The sequence below is a fragment of the Podarcis pityusensis genome (assembly GCF_964106645.2).
Source record: "Podarcis pityusensis genome assembly, chromosome: 9".
Classification (NCBI taxonomy): domain Eukaryota; kingdom Metazoa; phylum Chordata; class Lepidosauria; order Squamata; family Lacertidae; genus Podarcis; species Podarcis pityusensis.
In genome coordinates, this window is record NC_138034.1 from 48,602,203 (window position 1) to 48,619,616 (window position 17,414).

At 39.8% G+C, this 17,414-nt stretch overlaps 1 protein-coding gene across 11 annotated transcripts in view; it reads right to left on the reverse strand.

Moving 5' to 3' along the window:
• The window catches only part of BLTP1 (bridge-like lipid transfer protein family member 1), a 105,324-nt gene that overhangs the window by 48,771 nt on the left and 39,139 nt on the right, over nucleotides 1-17,414 (reverse strand). For all 11 annotated transcript variants that reach the window (XM_081021842.1, XM_081021840.1, XM_081021839.1 and 8 more), the window contains exons 26-42: nucleotides 16,972-17,222; nucleotides 16,254-16,509; nucleotides 14,748-15,591; nucleotides 13,716-13,786; nucleotides 11,772-11,945; nucleotides 9,787-9,907; nucleotides 9,357-9,500; nucleotides 8,894-9,021; nucleotides 8,220-8,422; nucleotides 7,766-7,963; nucleotides 7,468-7,679; nucleotides 6,971-7,122; nucleotides 6,133-6,283; nucleotides 4,885-5,037; nucleotides 4,276-4,516; nucleotides 2,164-2,312; nucleotides 1,375-1,594 (exon numbers count right to left, since the gene is read on the reverse strand). In XM_081021842.1, coding sequence (XP_080877968.1) covers nucleotides 1,375-1,594; nucleotides 2,164-2,312; nucleotides 4,276-4,516; nucleotides 4,885-5,037; nucleotides 6,133-6,283; nucleotides 6,971-7,122; nucleotides 7,468-7,679; nucleotides 7,766-7,963; nucleotides 8,220-8,422; nucleotides 8,894-9,021; nucleotides 9,357-9,500; nucleotides 9,787-9,907; nucleotides 11,772-11,945; nucleotides 13,716-13,786; nucleotides 14,748-15,591; nucleotides 16,254-16,509; nucleotides 16,972-17,222 — 3,668 coding nt within the window. The remainder of the gene's footprint in view (nucleotides 1-1,374; nucleotides 1,595-2,163; nucleotides 2,313-4,275; nucleotides 4,517-4,884; nucleotides 5,038-6,132; nucleotides 6,284-6,970; nucleotides 7,123-7,467; nucleotides 7,680-7,765; nucleotides 7,964-8,219; nucleotides 8,423-8,893; nucleotides 9,022-9,356; nucleotides 9,501-9,786; nucleotides 9,908-11,771; nucleotides 11,946-13,715; nucleotides 13,787-14,747; nucleotides 15,592-16,253; nucleotides 16,510-16,971; nucleotides 17,223-17,414) is intronic.

The following is a 17,414-nucleotide window of genomic DNA, read 5'->3' on the forward strand; positions in this document are numbered from 1 at the left end:
AACTATGTAAAAATCTGTGCACACATTTCTATTGTTGAACATCAGTAACCGTCAAAAGAGCATTAAAAATAAGGTTGCAAAAATAAGACTTCTACTTGTTCATTAAACAATGCTCCAGTCATTAGACTGAATTCTTCACTGAAGACCTTTCTTGGAAGGAAGATTTGTCTGAGGAACAGACTAGGAGGCAGCTAGCATTTCCTTATTAGTCTCAGTTACTACTGATAAAGTTAAAATGCTTTAGGTCTTTCCTTTTCTTAATATATCTTTGCAGTAGTGTTTGAGCTAGGTAATATAATGCTATTTCAATAGGAACTATGAAAGAAGAGGGAGGTGATTTTTTGTCTAGCCCTTGCTGAGTCTTTCTCCAAAGGACAAAGGGAACGCTGGCCTTTACAGGAGTGTAAAGATGTCCTCAAGTGGAATATGAGCTGAAGAAAGCAATGGGAAGACTTCAGAGGGTCAGGACACATCACCACCAACAGGTGATGTGCTACAAGTATGTCACAAAGCGAAGTCCCTGAGAAGAGCAAACAACTATCAAACTACTGAAGGGGGAAAGACCAAAAAAAACCCCAAGCTATAAAATCGTGTCAACTGAGGACAAATAATAAAGTAAAAGGTAAAGAACCCCTGGATGGTTAAGTCCAGTCAAAGGCAACATGGGGTGCAGCGTTCATCTTGCTTTTCAGGCCAAGGAAGCTGGCGTTTGTCCGCAAATAGCTTTCCTGCTCATGTGGCCAGCATGACTAAACTGCTTCTGGCGCAAAGGGACACTGTGACGAGTGCCAGAGAGCACAGAAAGGCCGCTTAGCTTCCCACCACAGGAGTACCTATTTATCTACTTGCATTGGCATACTTTTGTACTGCTAGGCTGGCAGAACCTGCAACAGAGCAATGGGAGCTCACCCCGTCGTGTGGATTCGAACCACCGACCTTCCGATTGGCAAGCCCAAGAGGCTCAGTGGTTTCGACCACAGCACCACCTGCTCCCTATAACTAATAATAATTAATAATAATAATACACAATACTATCTCAACTATGCACAAACAGAAGACACAAAAATTTAGACATTTGAGGAGCAGAGAAGGAAGAGAAAGAGTGGAATTCACTGTCCACTTTCAAGAAAAGACAAGAATGAGGCTTCAAAGAAAATGAGCATGTCCTTTGAAACAACAGTGTTCCTGCCTTCAAGCACTCGGGGTAGCATACATCCCACCTGAGGACATCTTACACTTAAGGAGGGAAGAACATCAACCTTAGTGTCTGGGCTATTGGAAGGCAACAAGTAGAGCAACATCAATTTTGTGAAATTAAGCTATCAATCAACGCTTTCACGGCTAGAACTGAACCATAATACAAGCATTCTGTACCTGCTCTTGTTAAAGAACTACTTTTAGGGGCTGCAGCACTTCTTTGAGGGGTCCCTTCCAAGAGATTGTGTAGGCTAGGAAAGCTTCCTGTCAAGTAGCTGAGTAGGCTCTCTTTTCTTGGACTTTCTTTGGTAAGCAGCCCAGAACGACCAGCATGTACCGGAGAGTCTGTAGCTGTATCCCCACTAGTGTAGCTCAGGGAGTGATATGGATGGATACCCTGAAATGTAAACATAGGCATCGCAGTAAGTCCACCAACAGTCAGCTCCTGCACATGTTTATTTATGTACAAGTCACACCAATTAGAACCAGAGGAAGCGTCAATTCCTGTAAATTACAGCCCAAAGCATAGCTTGGATTGCAGCCCAAGACATAGCTAGACATCAGTAGGTCTGAATTCTCAGTAAACACTGTTAAGATCAGATGGTAATATATATATATATATATACATAATTCTTTTGAGGTTTTTATTTATTTGTAACTTTTAGGCGCTGCTGCCCCTAGTCACTCTGCTTGCCACAACGCCTTTGCCAACCCCTCCTTTCTTTATACATGACAAACCCCCACCCCTTTACACCTCACCCACCTGCTTGCATATTTCCTCACACTCACCCCACAGCCCTCACCCGCTTTAAAGAATGGAGAAGAGCTTCAGAGTATGGTTTTCTGAATCAACTCCTCTCTGTGAAACCTCAATGAAGCTACATTTGATGCCAGGGGAAGGCACTTCACAAAGTGGCTTGTTTTATATCCGATCTCCTCCTTGTTTTAAGAATAAAGCAGTTTTACCTTTATTTTAAGACCAGAATCACTATGTGTATGAGTCTTGGATAATTTCCTCATAATCTCAGCCCCTGTCACAGGACCAGAAGAAACACCAGCGGGCGGGGGGCGGGCACCAGTTCCTTCCAGAAGCATTGTATGTTCACTGACAGTGGCTGAAACATCCAACAGTTGCACAGATTAATTATAGGAGAAATGTAGCCAAGGCTATTGGTTATTGAGGATGCTTATTACTAGGCTGCCCTGTAAGTGCTCATTTACATCTGGTACACAGAATTGCAGACATTTGATTTAAACCCAATTTGAGACCCTAAAATGTGGGCCTGTTGACATTTCAAAGAGTATAATGCATTTCTGAAGACTGAGCTGTTCACATCCATTTTTTTCCTCGTCTCTTTGCCACAACTATAAAGTAGTTTTCCATTTGTATGCTCTTTTCACAATTACCTTTGCATCAAGATCTTCTTTGTCAATTTATGGCAATCTAAGTGAAAAGCTTTATGTAGCAGCATTGTTACGAGTGTTCTTCATATTGTACTTAAGATACAGCAAAATTACTAAGAACCACAAATATCGATTTGTTGAGTCTTTTCTAATACACACGTTTTTCAATAGTTGTGTGGGAAGCAAAATTGTAATTCAATATAGTTACATAATGGTAACAAGACTAGTGTTCAGAACTGCAAGATTTTCTTTCTTGTTGGGCTAAAAAGCTTCAGAAGGTGCTGCCAATACTAAATAAGTATGCACTTGCTTCCAAAGTGTAATATTTGCTGCCAACTTGCACACTCTAGCATAGTTGTCCATTTCTAAACGTTTTGATTAATTTCCCCCCAGTTTTCCCCTAACACAAGAGCCCTCTTCCAAGTGTTCCTTTCTCCATGCCATTAACAATGTGAACAGGAGACAGCAGAGACAAGCAAAATCACCCAACTGTCCACCTCCCTGTATAAACTGTAGAGCAACTGTCTGCAGCAGGAAACTGGCTCTTCTCATGTAGGTCCATCATGCTCTAGAACCCTGGATAACCAAGATTTTAAAATACTCGAGGATCCTACACAATTAAAATACGCTTCCAGCTGCAGTCACCCTCCGACTCATGTAGAGCAAAAGAAGCAGGGATGAAAGGGATGGGAAGAATATGCTTATTTCTGTATGCAATGTTAATCGTGTGGAGAAGGGAATACCTGAAAAATAGAAAAAGACTGCATAACCACTACTAATTAATTCCACATGGCACAGACAACACTTCTGTGTAAGTTGAAATCAAAATATGTTAAAACTGATAAATTTGCAAGAAGAAATGCAATAGCAGATATGTAACTGAACTTACTGTCCATGCTATGTTTTAAATTATTACACACTAAGATCTCCTTGATTCTTAATTGCCTGGGTGCCTGATTCAGCCCCCCAAGCAATTTTTTCTGGCCCTCCAAGATCACAAATTTTGGTAGCAAAAATGAAAAGTATTAAGTAGACACGGTTTTGGGGCTTACATCTTTTCACCCAGTCAGCATCCTGACGGGGATGCAAATTTTCAATCTTCAAATCAATCATTTAATGAGTGGGCAGGGAATCGTAAGTTCTCCATCTCAATTGATCAGAGGAAGAGTCTGTGTGTCTGTATATCTGTGTATCTGCCTGAGTATCTTCTGTCTCTGTTTGCACATCCTGTGTGTGCATGTTGAGTGCAGCATAGTCACACCTATTGCTGCCATGCAGCCCACAGAAGGCTGGCCAAAGGTGAATGTAGCCAAAAAGGTTAACTATTCCTGTATTAGAGGCTATAACTTCAGCTTGTGAAGCAACTAAGTTGAGTACCTTATCTCATGGATAAGCAAGGAACATATATACTAGCCTTAAGCATTCCATTCCATAATGAAATATGCAATAGCACACAGAAGGAAAAGACAGAAGCAATTATTATTATTTATTCCCAAAGCAAAGTAGATTAACTTAAAGAAAACAAAACCCAATGTGTGCTTGTGCAACTGACAGTCATTAAATAAGAGGACATTTATGGAGTGGGAAAGAAGAAAGAAGAAAAAGAAAAGTTTGACAGAATACATTTACAGAAGCAAGTTAAGCTGAGAAAGTGTAGTTGAAATACAAAGATACCTGCATCGAACTCAAATTCTGCTCCATCAGCACTCGTGTCACTTTGAAGACCACCTCCATTGTCTAGGCCAAAGCCATCCTCTTGCTCATGGTGTACAGTTGACTGGAGTTTCATTGGCTGAGCCGGCCTATGTAAACTCACCCCTTTGAAGGCTGGCGTTACCACAATGAATTTCATCCACTGTCTAGCAAGTGCAATGAGACCTTTCTTTAATGTCACCAGAGCAGGAAGGCCATCACTCTAGAAGACAAACACATAGTACATTCGAAAAACAAATTCAAATAGGAGAACTCCTTTTAGGCTGTAAAAGGGGGACCCAACCAGGGTATGCAAGGAGCCAACCCATACGTCTTTCAGACAACAGATCCTACCAGCTAGCCCACAACAGCCCAGCTGGGATGGACCTTCAAGTTCTTGATTTTATTAAAAGAAAACAAGGTTTATTTTTTTCTTTTATCTTACCACATTAACGTCTCTGTGCTATTTCAATAGAACACTTCATGGCCAAAGCAATTCAGACACTTGAAAACATACAGGTTTGGGCTAGGAAATTTAAGAAAACAACTTCCACTTAAATACATTTGTAAACACATGACAAATTAGCTTACCATAGTTGCATCTTCAATGATGGAATAGTTTGCTTGATGAAGATAGTGGTGCAGTATATTACACAGCAAACAAGAAGGATTTTCTTGTAGGTAACGGGCTAATTTAGTCAGTCTGTTGTACTTGCTTCTTAAAGGAAAGTGTATGCTTTTGTTCTGAACATATAAAAGTGGTTACATTTATTAAATTCACTGATTCAATACATAAGAATACATCAATACACAACACATTACAAATCTAGCACCAGGCCTGCACATATTGTGCATATACCAAAACCTACATACAGAATTATATTAGGATTTTACTATTTAAAGACATTACCATTTTAGCAACATTGTAATATTTCATTATTTTTGATTGATGTTAAAACAGAAGGTTGACAAAACTTAACTTCTTATGCATTTCACATTATATGAAAACTACAGAAAACAAATAAACCTAACAACATGTTTTGTGGACCCACAATTTCTTTGTCGAGTACAAATCCCTAGTCTTTCAATCTCTTCCTATAGGACCCATGCTGATGTTTCCATGTGGTTTTACTCCTTTTCGGCTGAATTCATTTGCATGTCTAGTATTCATCTTCTACCACAGCCACATCAGTACATGACAAAATACTAAGTACTCAAGTACTGCAATTAGTAATGAAAATCATTATGCAATCAGAATAAATTAAAATACAAATCACCTGAGCACCAAAAAGCATTCATTCTGTTTCTGCAAGGGTCACCCTAATAACAATTTGAGATGCATGGAAAATGTAATGATATATCGAGTAATGTTTTGGCCTGGTTTCATATGATAGCCTACTAATGAAATATTAGGGCTAGATATAACTACTGTAAGGCAAATAACTAGTTCAAAGCCACATGCAGAAGGACAGTAGAAGTGTTAATATCTGGCCAGAAAAAAGCATTCAGCACTGTTCCAGTACTTTCCAAGGTTCAGGTATTTGAATGTAGAAGTACAATTATTTTTAAAAGACAAAGATGCCAATATCAATATCAATATCCATTTCCTGAGCGGCATTATAATATTCGCATTTGCATTCTGTTTGTCCTCCAAGATAGTATACATGAGGTTATTCCATGTATTCCAAAGGAACAGGCTAGGAAAACTATACTGAGCTAAGAAGTGTTTGCAACCATGAACCCAGAAGGGCCTGCCAACACACTTCTGAAAATTAAACCACTTTTAAAGAAAGTAGTGATGCACTTAATTGTTTATCTATTCATCAACAACACACCCACCTCTAAGGCTTCGGTCATTATACAGCCCATGACAGCACAAACTCGTAGTGTTCCTTCTGTTTCTAATTTGTTTAAGGAGGACTTCACTTGATCAATAGGAAGAAGCCAAGCACCAACAGCAGGAGTTGCTGTGCTTAGAAGGTTCAGCTGCCTGTTGGGGGAAAAAATCAGATATAAAAGTATAATTTCACCTTCCTTCAACTCTGGTGATTGAATATGGAATTTCCATTTAAATATTCTTTAACTGTACACTTGAAAGGTTTAATTGAAACCCAGCTTTCATCTGTACCTATTAGGAACCCAATCCAAAGCCAGCTCATATAAAGCATGTTAAGTTCCAAAAGTTTATTATAGACTTAGCAATGCAGATCAAGGAGACAATGCTAGCGAGCAATGCCAAATTTGGATAATTATGAACTGAGGTAATTGTTAAGTAGACCTTTGTTATGACAATAACTACCTACTGCAACAGCTGACGTGAAAGCTCCTCAGCTCAGGAAACTCAGGCGAGGAGCTTGATCTGGATCAAGACCCTAGCATGGATAGCTTGGGGGCTTTAACTCTTTGTCTCCTGCTAGGATCCTGATCTAGCATGCCTGCAATTTGCATAGGAAGAAAGGTTTAACTGGGAGTTGGGGAGTTCCCCCACCCAATACAAATTACAGACACTGAGGGGAGACTCTTCTGGACTGAGAGCACATCAGGGCCCCCATTTGTGTATGTGGAGGGGGTGGGATCCTGTACTTTAAGGCAAAGATACATAGCTAACATACCATGTGGTTTGGCCTAAAAGACTATAGCACGCAGCCTGAATACTCTAAAGTGGAAACCACCGTACCTTGAAAATATATGGGCAGGTGAACGCACATTTGTAGGAGCAGCAAAACTGAACCAAATTTCTTTGATTGTCAATTTCATGCTACAAGAATCAGGCGGAGGTGGCCTTAGAGGGTGGTCTTTTTTCAGATCATCTGATTCAACCCCTTCATCCTAAATAAAAAAGATAAAGGGAAGAGAGAAGAAAGAAAGGTGCAAAATAAATTTGTTTTTCAGAATGGAAGAAATGCTTCCAGTTCTTTAAAATATTCTGAAAGTGCTCGTGGATTGCAAGCTTTCCCACTGGGATGCATTCAAAGTGACCAATGACAGGAAAATCAGATCCATTTAGCAAATAAGAAAATGTGTTGCTACCGAACAAGAGCAATAGAAAACATGCCTTGTGTTAAAATGGAAAGAGGTAAAACCATCGCAAGAGGTTATTTATTTATGATTGTTTTGTCAAAATCAGTATATATATGTATATATAGAAGAAACAAAAAACAAAACATGTCTCACCTGCTCATCTGAAATGGAATTTGGATGAGTGTCTGATGCAGCACTTAACTGATCACAGGGGAGATTTTCGTCAGAGACATCAGTATTGTAACCACTACCGGTTGGAGAATCAGAAGAATTGTTGGATGCAAGCAATCCACCCCTTTCTGCAGCTGAAGATTTACCCATGTTCCCAAAGGTACTATATAAAACAGCACCAGACTGTCTGCCACCTAGAAGTATAAGAAAGAGGGAAATGTTGGTTTGCTCAATTTATTATGTTAGGGCACAAAATAAATGGTCCAATATGTTGCTTTACCTTTTATTGTCAAATTTTCAATTCCGCACTCAAACATTATCCAGCCCCATTTCTCTTGGCTGGGACCTATCCGTGTTACATCTGGAACTGCTTGATGATCTGTTTCATCTACAAATGAAAAGTCATCCAACTCTTCCAATGTGAAAAGGACTTTTGATTTTTCAAAAGGAATCGCTGTTATGGCACAGGTCCCAATATCTGCAGGGAGGAAAATATTGATATCAGTATATCTGTCCAGTAAAATGTTATTTATTTCATTTTTGGGAATGTAGATACAGTTCAAGACGTAAGACTAGAACAGTGCACATTTTAGGCCATTGTGCTATGGCTATACGTTATTCCAACAGTGAAAATATGCTGCAATGAGTAAATTTTAACAAGAAATGGGTAATGCAGTTCTGATAAGTGTTTTGTAGCGGAAACGCTTTGAAACTAGGATTACAAGCAAGTTTACCTGCTGTATCAAGGCCCCTGAGCTGCCCATGAATACGGTGAATATTAAGCTTTGCTGCAATTTCTTTTCCTTTCTCTGCTCCAGCATTTGATCGCAGAGAACCAGAAGACTGAGGCTGCATTTTATTGGTATGGACATACTTGTCAAAAGTTACAGAGCTTCTCCTCGTTTCGGTACTGTTTGGATTTTCTTCAACAACACCCCTTTTAAATGAAAAGGAAATATTTAAGTCGTTTCTTAAACTTCATTTGTACCATCAGCAAACATATTTACAATTCAAGTGCTTTTGTTGGCTAAATAAATGCTAATAGCAAACAACAATAACTAAACAGGGCAATCAGGTGAAAGTCATAGTTCTCACAGTCATTACTGCAAGATATACATCACAAGTCTGCCCTATATCGTCTAATATGAAATGCCTATCATACATAGGACAAGATGGTTAAACCGTTTTTAACGTATTCATAACATTTTCCCCAGAAATCTACACTGCACTCATTTTGAGAAAATCTGGAATGATTTGAACCCATTCCTTTCTTTTTCCATCTCAGTTTGAGACTTAATTTCTAATTTAGGAAGAAGTCGCTATCAAGAAATTGCTTGACGGGAAGTTTATTAAGCTCTGCTATGTGACTACACACAGACACTATGAATTATCAAAGGTACTCCCTTACCTGTTCATACGAACCTGTGTAGCAATCCTATCAAAACACAAAGCCACTAAAGAAACATGGGTAACATTTTTGCTTGGAGCTGTGCCTGACGATTCTTCCACTGACGCTTGCAGTAAACATAAGTTTACCTACAAAAAGCGATCCGAAAGAATAATGAAAACCTTTGCCGTGTTCTTTAAGGATATAAAACAAGGCTTACTTTTCATCCCACTGAATCCAGAAAAACCAACAACAACCTGAATATCACTTCACCCAAATGCTGCTAAAATAACAATGTTAACTGAACAGCCAAACTATCTTGTCTGAAGTGGTATAAAGAAAAATGGAGTGTCTTCTCCCCATGCAGCTCTCAATTTTATGCCTTGGTGCCCTACTCCATGCTGCTGGCACAATAAGATATAACATTAAGCTAATGCATAAAATTACCCGTCTTGCAAGTTTACTTGGTCATATTGCTTGTTACCTTGGGCAGTGAAACATTGGCTTGAAGACCTTTAATGGTCACATTATCTTGCTTGAGAGAAAGATTTGTCTGTGTTTTTACTTGTGTTGTTCCTGCAGCAGGGGTTTCTATTTTTGTTCCTCTGATATCCTGCTTGGAGGACAGCTGGGGAGAAAGTGATGCCAGTTAGTGCTCCGTTTAGCCCATTTAAGCTAGCAGAAGTAAAAATGGCACATAATTCAGAGAGTTCAGAAAGATCTTTTAGGGCAGGAACTAAAGCAAAATAACGTAATCAAAAACTGTGGTGTCTCTCCCTGTTCTGAAGCAGACCACTACTACTTACAAAAGAGAGACAGAAACAAACATCACCATGGCTATTTCCTTTCCAACCCCACCTTCTGTGAATAAACCTTATGCATTTAGTAAAGATATTATGACATAGTAAACATACATTTTCTGAGAAGGTTGTTTTTCTGTTTTGTACAGCTTCTCTGAGGACCTTACAATGTAAATCATCCACAATGGCTGCAGGGTGACACGTGCAAGCGCAGTGAACCATTGCCTCTATATACCTGTAGGAAAATTAGTTCAAAACAATCTCATTCATAAGAAATAAAATCAAGACACGAACCATACAAAGGTTACAAACATTTATTAGCTTACCTTCTAAAGAAAAATATGGGTGCGGGGTGGGGGTGGGGACAATGGGAAGGGGAGATACTGAAGCAAGTTGAGTGTAAACCTTTTCTCTAAAACCATTTGCCAGTTCTGAACCTAGACATTTGATTCTGGCAACTGATCAAATTTCCACAAATATTAGGTTCTCCTACAAACACCAAGCAGGAGTCTTGTGCTTCCTCAATACATGGGAAGCCCTCCAATCCATCCCTGCAAAGAGACAGTAGTGACCTACTGTCACTACCTACTGTAGTGACCTGCTTTTGTGGGACCCTTTGCTTAACTACTCCTGCCAACCTAGCAGTTCGAAAGCACGTCAAAGTGCAAGTGGATAAATAGGTACCGCTCCGGCGGGAAGGTAAACAATGTTTCCGTGCGCTGCTCTGGTTCACCAGAAGTGGCTTAGTCATGCTGGCCACATGACCTGCAAGCTGTACGTCGGCTCCCTCGGCCAATAAAGCGAGATGAGCGCCACAACCCCAGAGTCGTCTGCGACTGGACCTAATGGTCAGGGGTTCCTTTACCTTTGCTTAACTAAGTTTCACCTTTGGCAGCCGTATGCTTCTCCCAACCTTTTCTGGTCTGGCAGAACATGGGATAATGGAGTAGGGTCTCTGTCAGGACCAGAACAAGTCAGTGTGTTGCATTACTGGAGTGTGACACAACATGAACACTTAATAGTTTGTTGGGACTGCCTAGCTAGTTGGCCTTGGCATGTGCTACAAATTATCTTCCTATATTCTTAAAAACGTAATGTGTTGTCACACGCTGCAGTTCACTTCGCTTGCCAACAGCCAGTCATATCAACATGGGGAAGGGCAGGTAGGCCCAAGCAAGGTGCTTAACAGAGAGAGGCCCTTCACCCAGCGGTTTAGCAAACTGCTTCCCTATTCCTTGAAAAGGGTGTGGGGCAATAGGGGAGGGGCTTGGGTCAAGCTGGAGAGGGATAGGCAAGGGGGTGGATAAGGTATAAAGGGAGGAGGTTGGTAAGGTGTGGGGGAAGGGCAATGGGGTAGGAAGGGTTGGTGAGCAGAGCAAGCAGAGGAGGCAGCCTCTCATTAATACTGATGTTTTGCAACCACAGTATTTCGACCATGCAAGAGGGAGGGATATCTCTAGTTCTAGTGAGACAGATAAGAAAGAACATTGAAGTGATCCTTATTTGGCTGGAACTCATTACTTAAAATTTGTCAGGCTAGCTTCCTGTGATGAAGCGATAGCCTGGGTGATGGGCCATTAAGGGAAACAAAGGAGAGAGGCTTTGTGTGAGATGGCAAATGGGTGACCGCTCCCCCAGCTCATAGTTAGAAGTTGAACCCAGAGTTGGGAGTTGAGAGTGCAAAGAGGTGGCCTAGAGTAAAGCAGCAAACTGCTTGAATCCAAGGCTGTGGCTATTGGAGAAACAAGACCCTTTCAGGGTGTTGATGCTGTGAACTGCTCTATTATAGGCTCAGGTTGTATATATCTATAAATAAATCATATATCCTAAAAACACCATAGTTGCCGCCGTGCCTCATTTCCAAAAGGAAACACGAACCCTGAGTAAGCACCTGGAACCTCACACCACTCAGAGATTAGGCTGACATATAGCAATACTTTACCATGTCAACATGGAGGTTCGTTATCCTTGACCATTTGAAGCACAAAAACAACACCATGACTTGTGCTACTGCAACAGGCCCATGTATGTGATCCCATCAGCTATTTGTTATAAGTTCAGACTGTTAGGTTCATTCTTCTCCCCAAAATGTGAAATACCTGTCTAAAGCTTCTGCTACAAGAGGCGTGAGAACTACATCCACAGTTCCTTTTATTTCCACAATAGCAGTTGTTCGTGTCTGGGAAACTGGGTGATCGAGCATCCATTCTTCCGTTATTGTTTCATCATCTGTATTATCAAGGATTTTCTTATCCAAGGGAGTATACGGGTTACTAAACAAACAAAAGTACAAATTATTAGTTTTTAAAGAAAATATGCAGCTGCTTTCTATTGTTACTTGATACAGCAGAATTTATTAGAAGCATTTATTTGGCTAACCCTCTTTTCAAGATACAACTATCTTGCAGTGCTAAGAGCACAAGGTGAGAGAGTTTAATAAGCTGTCTAATTTGAAGAATGGCAGGTGTTCACACAAGGCCAATTCAATCACAAAGATAAGAATCCCAGTAAGATTGCAGCTTTGCCACTTTTATTTGTTGGGTGTTTTCTCAAATGACTAGCTTAAGCTAACCTAAAAAACAAATTTTTGGTACATAATTCAGTGATTCGTAAATAAGGATGTAGTTTATGCTGTCAGTTCAGGACATTAAAGGCATAATTGCTTTAGCCAATTAGCAAGTGCCTTCAGTCACAATGTAAATCAGAGATTACTAGTACCCACAGAGCACATATACTTCTTTTGTCTCCTTCAGTATTTCCTTGAAGACTCAGCCCAATATGACTAATGAAATGTACTACAAAGCATTACATGGACATTCAAAGGGGAAAAGATGCTAGGGAAGAAATGTGGGTTATCTAAAGAGAGCTTGCAAGCTTTGTGCTTCAAAGAAATCAGAGTACAATCTCAACAGTGTCAGCATTAAACAGCTTCTACATGATGAGCTGTACACGACTGCATGCATTATGGAAAGCAAACTGCAAGTGACTAGTATGCATGAGATTATCAACAGCTCCAATGACTGAAATTTGTTTTGAAAGCAGCATGCCTTGATTCATCATCATAAACAAGCTACACTGAATGGGAAATTTTTAATCGGGAACAAACGTAAGGAAAATGACACATAAGACTCTCACATTTACACAGTCTGGCACCACTTATCAAGCCTGTGCATGCTTTTTATCCATCAGATGGTAGAATGTTTCACAATCATTTCCATAATCCCCTGAAAAGCCATTTGTGCTTAGAGCAGATAGCCAATGGGGAGGTACACTTTGCTCTTTAGTCTAACAGCATCAAACTGCAAGGATATTTCAAAGCAAACAGAATTTTAACACAGGGATCATTGGAAAGGAACAGGAAAGACGTCTATCTCTGATTCAGCACCATACTTTGAGAGATTCTGGAAAGCAGAAGCATGTTTAATGATGCTCTGGTCTTATAGATCAGTATAGTCCTTACTGCAAAATGGGGAAATTGTTCAAACTGGTGAAGACTCAAAGAAAAGGAATTATTTCCCATACAGTGGTACCGCGGGTTAAGAACTTAATTCGTTCCAGAGGTCCATTCTTATCCTGAAACTGTTCTTAACCTGAAGCACCACTTTAGCTAATGGGGCCTCCCGCTGCCGCTGCGCTGCCACCACACGATTTCTGTTCTCATCCTGAAGCAAAGTTCTTAACCCGGGATACTATTTCTGGGTTAGCAGAGTCTGTAACCTGAAGCGTCTGTAACCCGAGGTACCACTGTATCAGCCTATTTTTAAGATTCCCTTCTTATATGCTTCAAGCAGCATGGAAGCTGCTTGAGTGGTGTGCAAATCCATGGTGTGCATGGGAATATGAGACAATTAGCATCTCATTCAGAAGAAGGGTGGCAACTGGGTGGGAAAGATTCAGCCCTGTTGACATGGTCATGGTTTTTACATATACCCTTTTGTAGTGTAGGACTGCATCCAACAGAAGCAGTGCCACCGTCTTTCAAGTGCACAGGAAGGGACCTTGACTTTTACAATATAACAAACATATTGCAATTTGTTACTCACTTAGATGTTGATCCTGTAAACTGCATACCTCGGTCCAGGAGAGCATTCGCTGTGAGACCCTGCTTAACAATCTAGAAGAGAAAATTTCTTATTACTTCTGTTCTAGGGGTTTTAACCTTACAACCTATATAGGAGTTTAACATAAAATATCCTATTTGTATTTCCCCTATCACTATGAACACTGCTACATGTCTACATTTGACTTTACAGTTGAATTTACAGCTGAAATCTGCACTGATGATACAGATTTGTTAAAAAGCAAACAAACAAGAGCACCACATAATTCCACGTTATACTTTTAAAAACACTGCTTGAAAGCAACACAAGGGGTCAGTGTGTCTGGATGTTAACCAGGAGGTTGGCTGATTCGAGCCCACCAAGATACGATTGTGGGCAGGATTCCTGCACTGCAGGGGTCTGAACTAGATGATGCTTGGGGTAACTTCCAACTATACAATTCTATGATTCTAACAAGACACATAAGTCTTAAGTGTTCAATGGATCGATACTTTGTAAAGATGTTACACAAAACCACATATTTAATAGATACAAAACGCCCTGACTGAACCTTGAAATAGAAACCCAATTAGAGCATTTCTTCATGAAAATCAGTCTTGTGAACACTTTGAAGAGATTTACAACAGAATATTGCAGCTCTTGTTTACTGATTCACAATTCAAACAAAATGTACGTATGGCTATGAAGGACTGAAGTGAATTGTTTTTTGGTAAAGCAGGTATGCTAACCATTTAACAGACTGCTATGTAATTATGTATCTAACCCTAACTCATTCCCATTTCCCAAGTTACAACTTTAATTCCAACACACTTATCCATGATAATTATTTTTATATAACATATATATATAAATATAACATATAATGTTATATTTTATATAACATTAGCAAGTCATTTCAAAGTTCACCGTAACAAAGATTCACTAAAACTATGCACTCCCCATGCATTTTTTACAACCCAATCAAGTGCTTGCTTTCCTTTAAATTGATTTCAAATTCACTGTGCTATTTTTTACCTTAAAGGTTGGGACAGAAAGCTGTTCAAAAGATGAGGAACTTTCCTCACTAGTCGGAGTGTCAAGATCTAAAGGGCGATGTAAGGATGATTTAGAGGTTCTTTTGTTTGTCGGATGTTTGACTGACCAGTTAACCACTTGGTACTGGGTAAGGTAACTTTGGTAGCAGTTCATGACAGGCTGCTGGGAAGTAATTTGCTCATTCTCTGGAGCCTTCTCAGCTTCTATGACATATAAATGCTCTACAAGTTCATCTTCTACTCCCAAAGCAGAAACAAATGACGCTTGGGAGGGATGAGTTTTTATTGGTATGACCTTTGGATCGTGACTAGTTTCTCCATGCAATGTAGTAGTCAAGGGTCCTTCTACACTGTGATAGATTGAACCTCTCCCATAATCAATTTGCTTGGCTTGCTTTCTCTTCTTTTTTCTTCCAGGATATGTTCCTGGACCCTCATCGCTGCTTATGGGTTCAAAGTCCTCAGCTGCTGAAAAGTAGGCTTCGCTATCAGCCATTGACATGCTGGAGTCCATGGAGCGATACTGATGAAATGAATTTGAGTCTGCAGAAGGGGTATATGGGAATGAACCAAAGCTTCTCCTTTGCTTTGGAGAGTCTAAGACATTTTCATCACTGCGGGAGACATCACTGCTGAACTGCACACCAGCTGGAACAGGTTGCTTATCTCCATAGAAGGCTGCAGTAAGACTTTTGGTACTTCCAAGTCGAGTAGAACATACTGATGCTTGCCGTTTCAAAGGAGATCTAAGAGGAGATTGTCCAACAGGTCTCTCTTGGAGGTTAGGAGATACAGGACTACTTTCCGAACCTTCTGCTGCAGAACTAGAAGGGGGAGAAAACATTCTTCTCAATAATGATACACATGTTCTCTATAATAAGAAGAAACTTTCCAGCTGAACAGTGGAATATGAATGATTTGAATAAATAAATTTGCATATAATCCATAATCACGGGATTCATGAAAGATTACAATAAATGATTAAACAAAGGTCACAATTCCACAAACTGTGGCACCTGCTAAAGTCCCAATTTATTTTCAATGTATCTTCAGTATACAGTATATAATGGACTGGACAGTAGCCACTATATATAATCCATACACATATATAATCTATATATAATCCATACACAGTATAAGCTAATGGTTCCTCTCTCCTGCCCTTCACTCCTCCAGTGCTCTACATAGCAAGGTAGCATCAAAATCAGCCATTTTGTCAGCACTAGGATTCCAACCTGCGCCAAATAACTTTACGCCTCCTCTCCTTGTCCTCCCCAAATCTGCTCTGGAGTGATGGGGAGAAATCCAGAATAGATATAGGGAGCACTCATAGGGGGGATGAATGCTGCCCACAAGGAAATCTTTGCACTGCTGGAACAAGTTAGTTGGGTACTATCTGTTGCTAGCATTGCCACAAATGTTTTTACGTTCTATAGCCAAAGCTTTTGTTGTGTAGTAAATGAACATTGAGAAGCAGCATATTCACCTTCCATGGGCATCTTCTCTTTTTGCACCTGCCAAGAACTCCTTTTGCCCCAAGTGGTCTTCAACAGCGGAAGAAGGGCTTTCTCTGTCACCTGCAAGCAAGGGGAGCGCAGCGCTAGAACTACTATTCTCTTCTGAAGAGGAGGAAGAACTATGAGATCGTAGCGGTACTTGTAAATTCAGGTGCTGAGATTTTCTTTCTTCTATTCCCACAGTTCGGCATTCCCAATCTTTCCTTTTAATGCCATTTGCCTTGCCTAAGAACAAAGCAAGAAAATATTATATACAAAACAGTCAATAATAAAGGTATTAGCATTTCCCCTTTGTTCTTGGTAAAAAGGATTTCCAAATTGAGGAGTAAGTACATATATGTTTTATTTGTAATTTTTGTAGAAATTGTAACAAGCTATCCATGAATCAACCCAGTTACGAATTTGGAATATCTTTGTACAGTACAACACATTATCATCTCCAGTATTAGAAACTAGGCATACAATTTAATAATATATGTAGCAATAATCATAACAACAACAATATTTCAGTGACAGCTCTATGTCACTTTACCCTCAATAATGGCTTTTTTATTTATGCCGCTAGCTAGTGTTAAATGAGAAATTATTTACTATGATGCTAAATAATCTCCAAAATATATTAATATTTTGTCAAGTATATGCATTTGTATACACACACACACACACACACACACACACACTAGTTACCATCCATAATTTTGGGAAGCTCTTTGGTAATAATCCATTCTCCAGGCTGTAGCAAAGATTGTCCATAAAACATATCTGATTCGGCACTTGTACTTGAAAAAGCAGAGCTACTTGATGGTGTCAGCTCTTCAAGCTTGAAGAAGTCTAATCCTGAAACTGTGCCACCGAAAAACCTACAACCTCCAAGACAGCCACACTTGTTCTTACTTCTCTTATTCTTTGTATTATCATCTGGCCATAAAAACCATAACCTACAAAAGAAAAGGTAACATTTTAAAAAGAGGCATATTTTAATTCAATGGAATAATATCATTCCAAGTGTTACTAGCCCCCAAACTTCCACAGAAATTGAGGCTAATTATTTCACCCATTTGGCCAAACAAGCAAATTAATCTGCACTGATTAAGAAGGCTGGGTTGGCTGTTTTTTAGAAGCAGACAGGT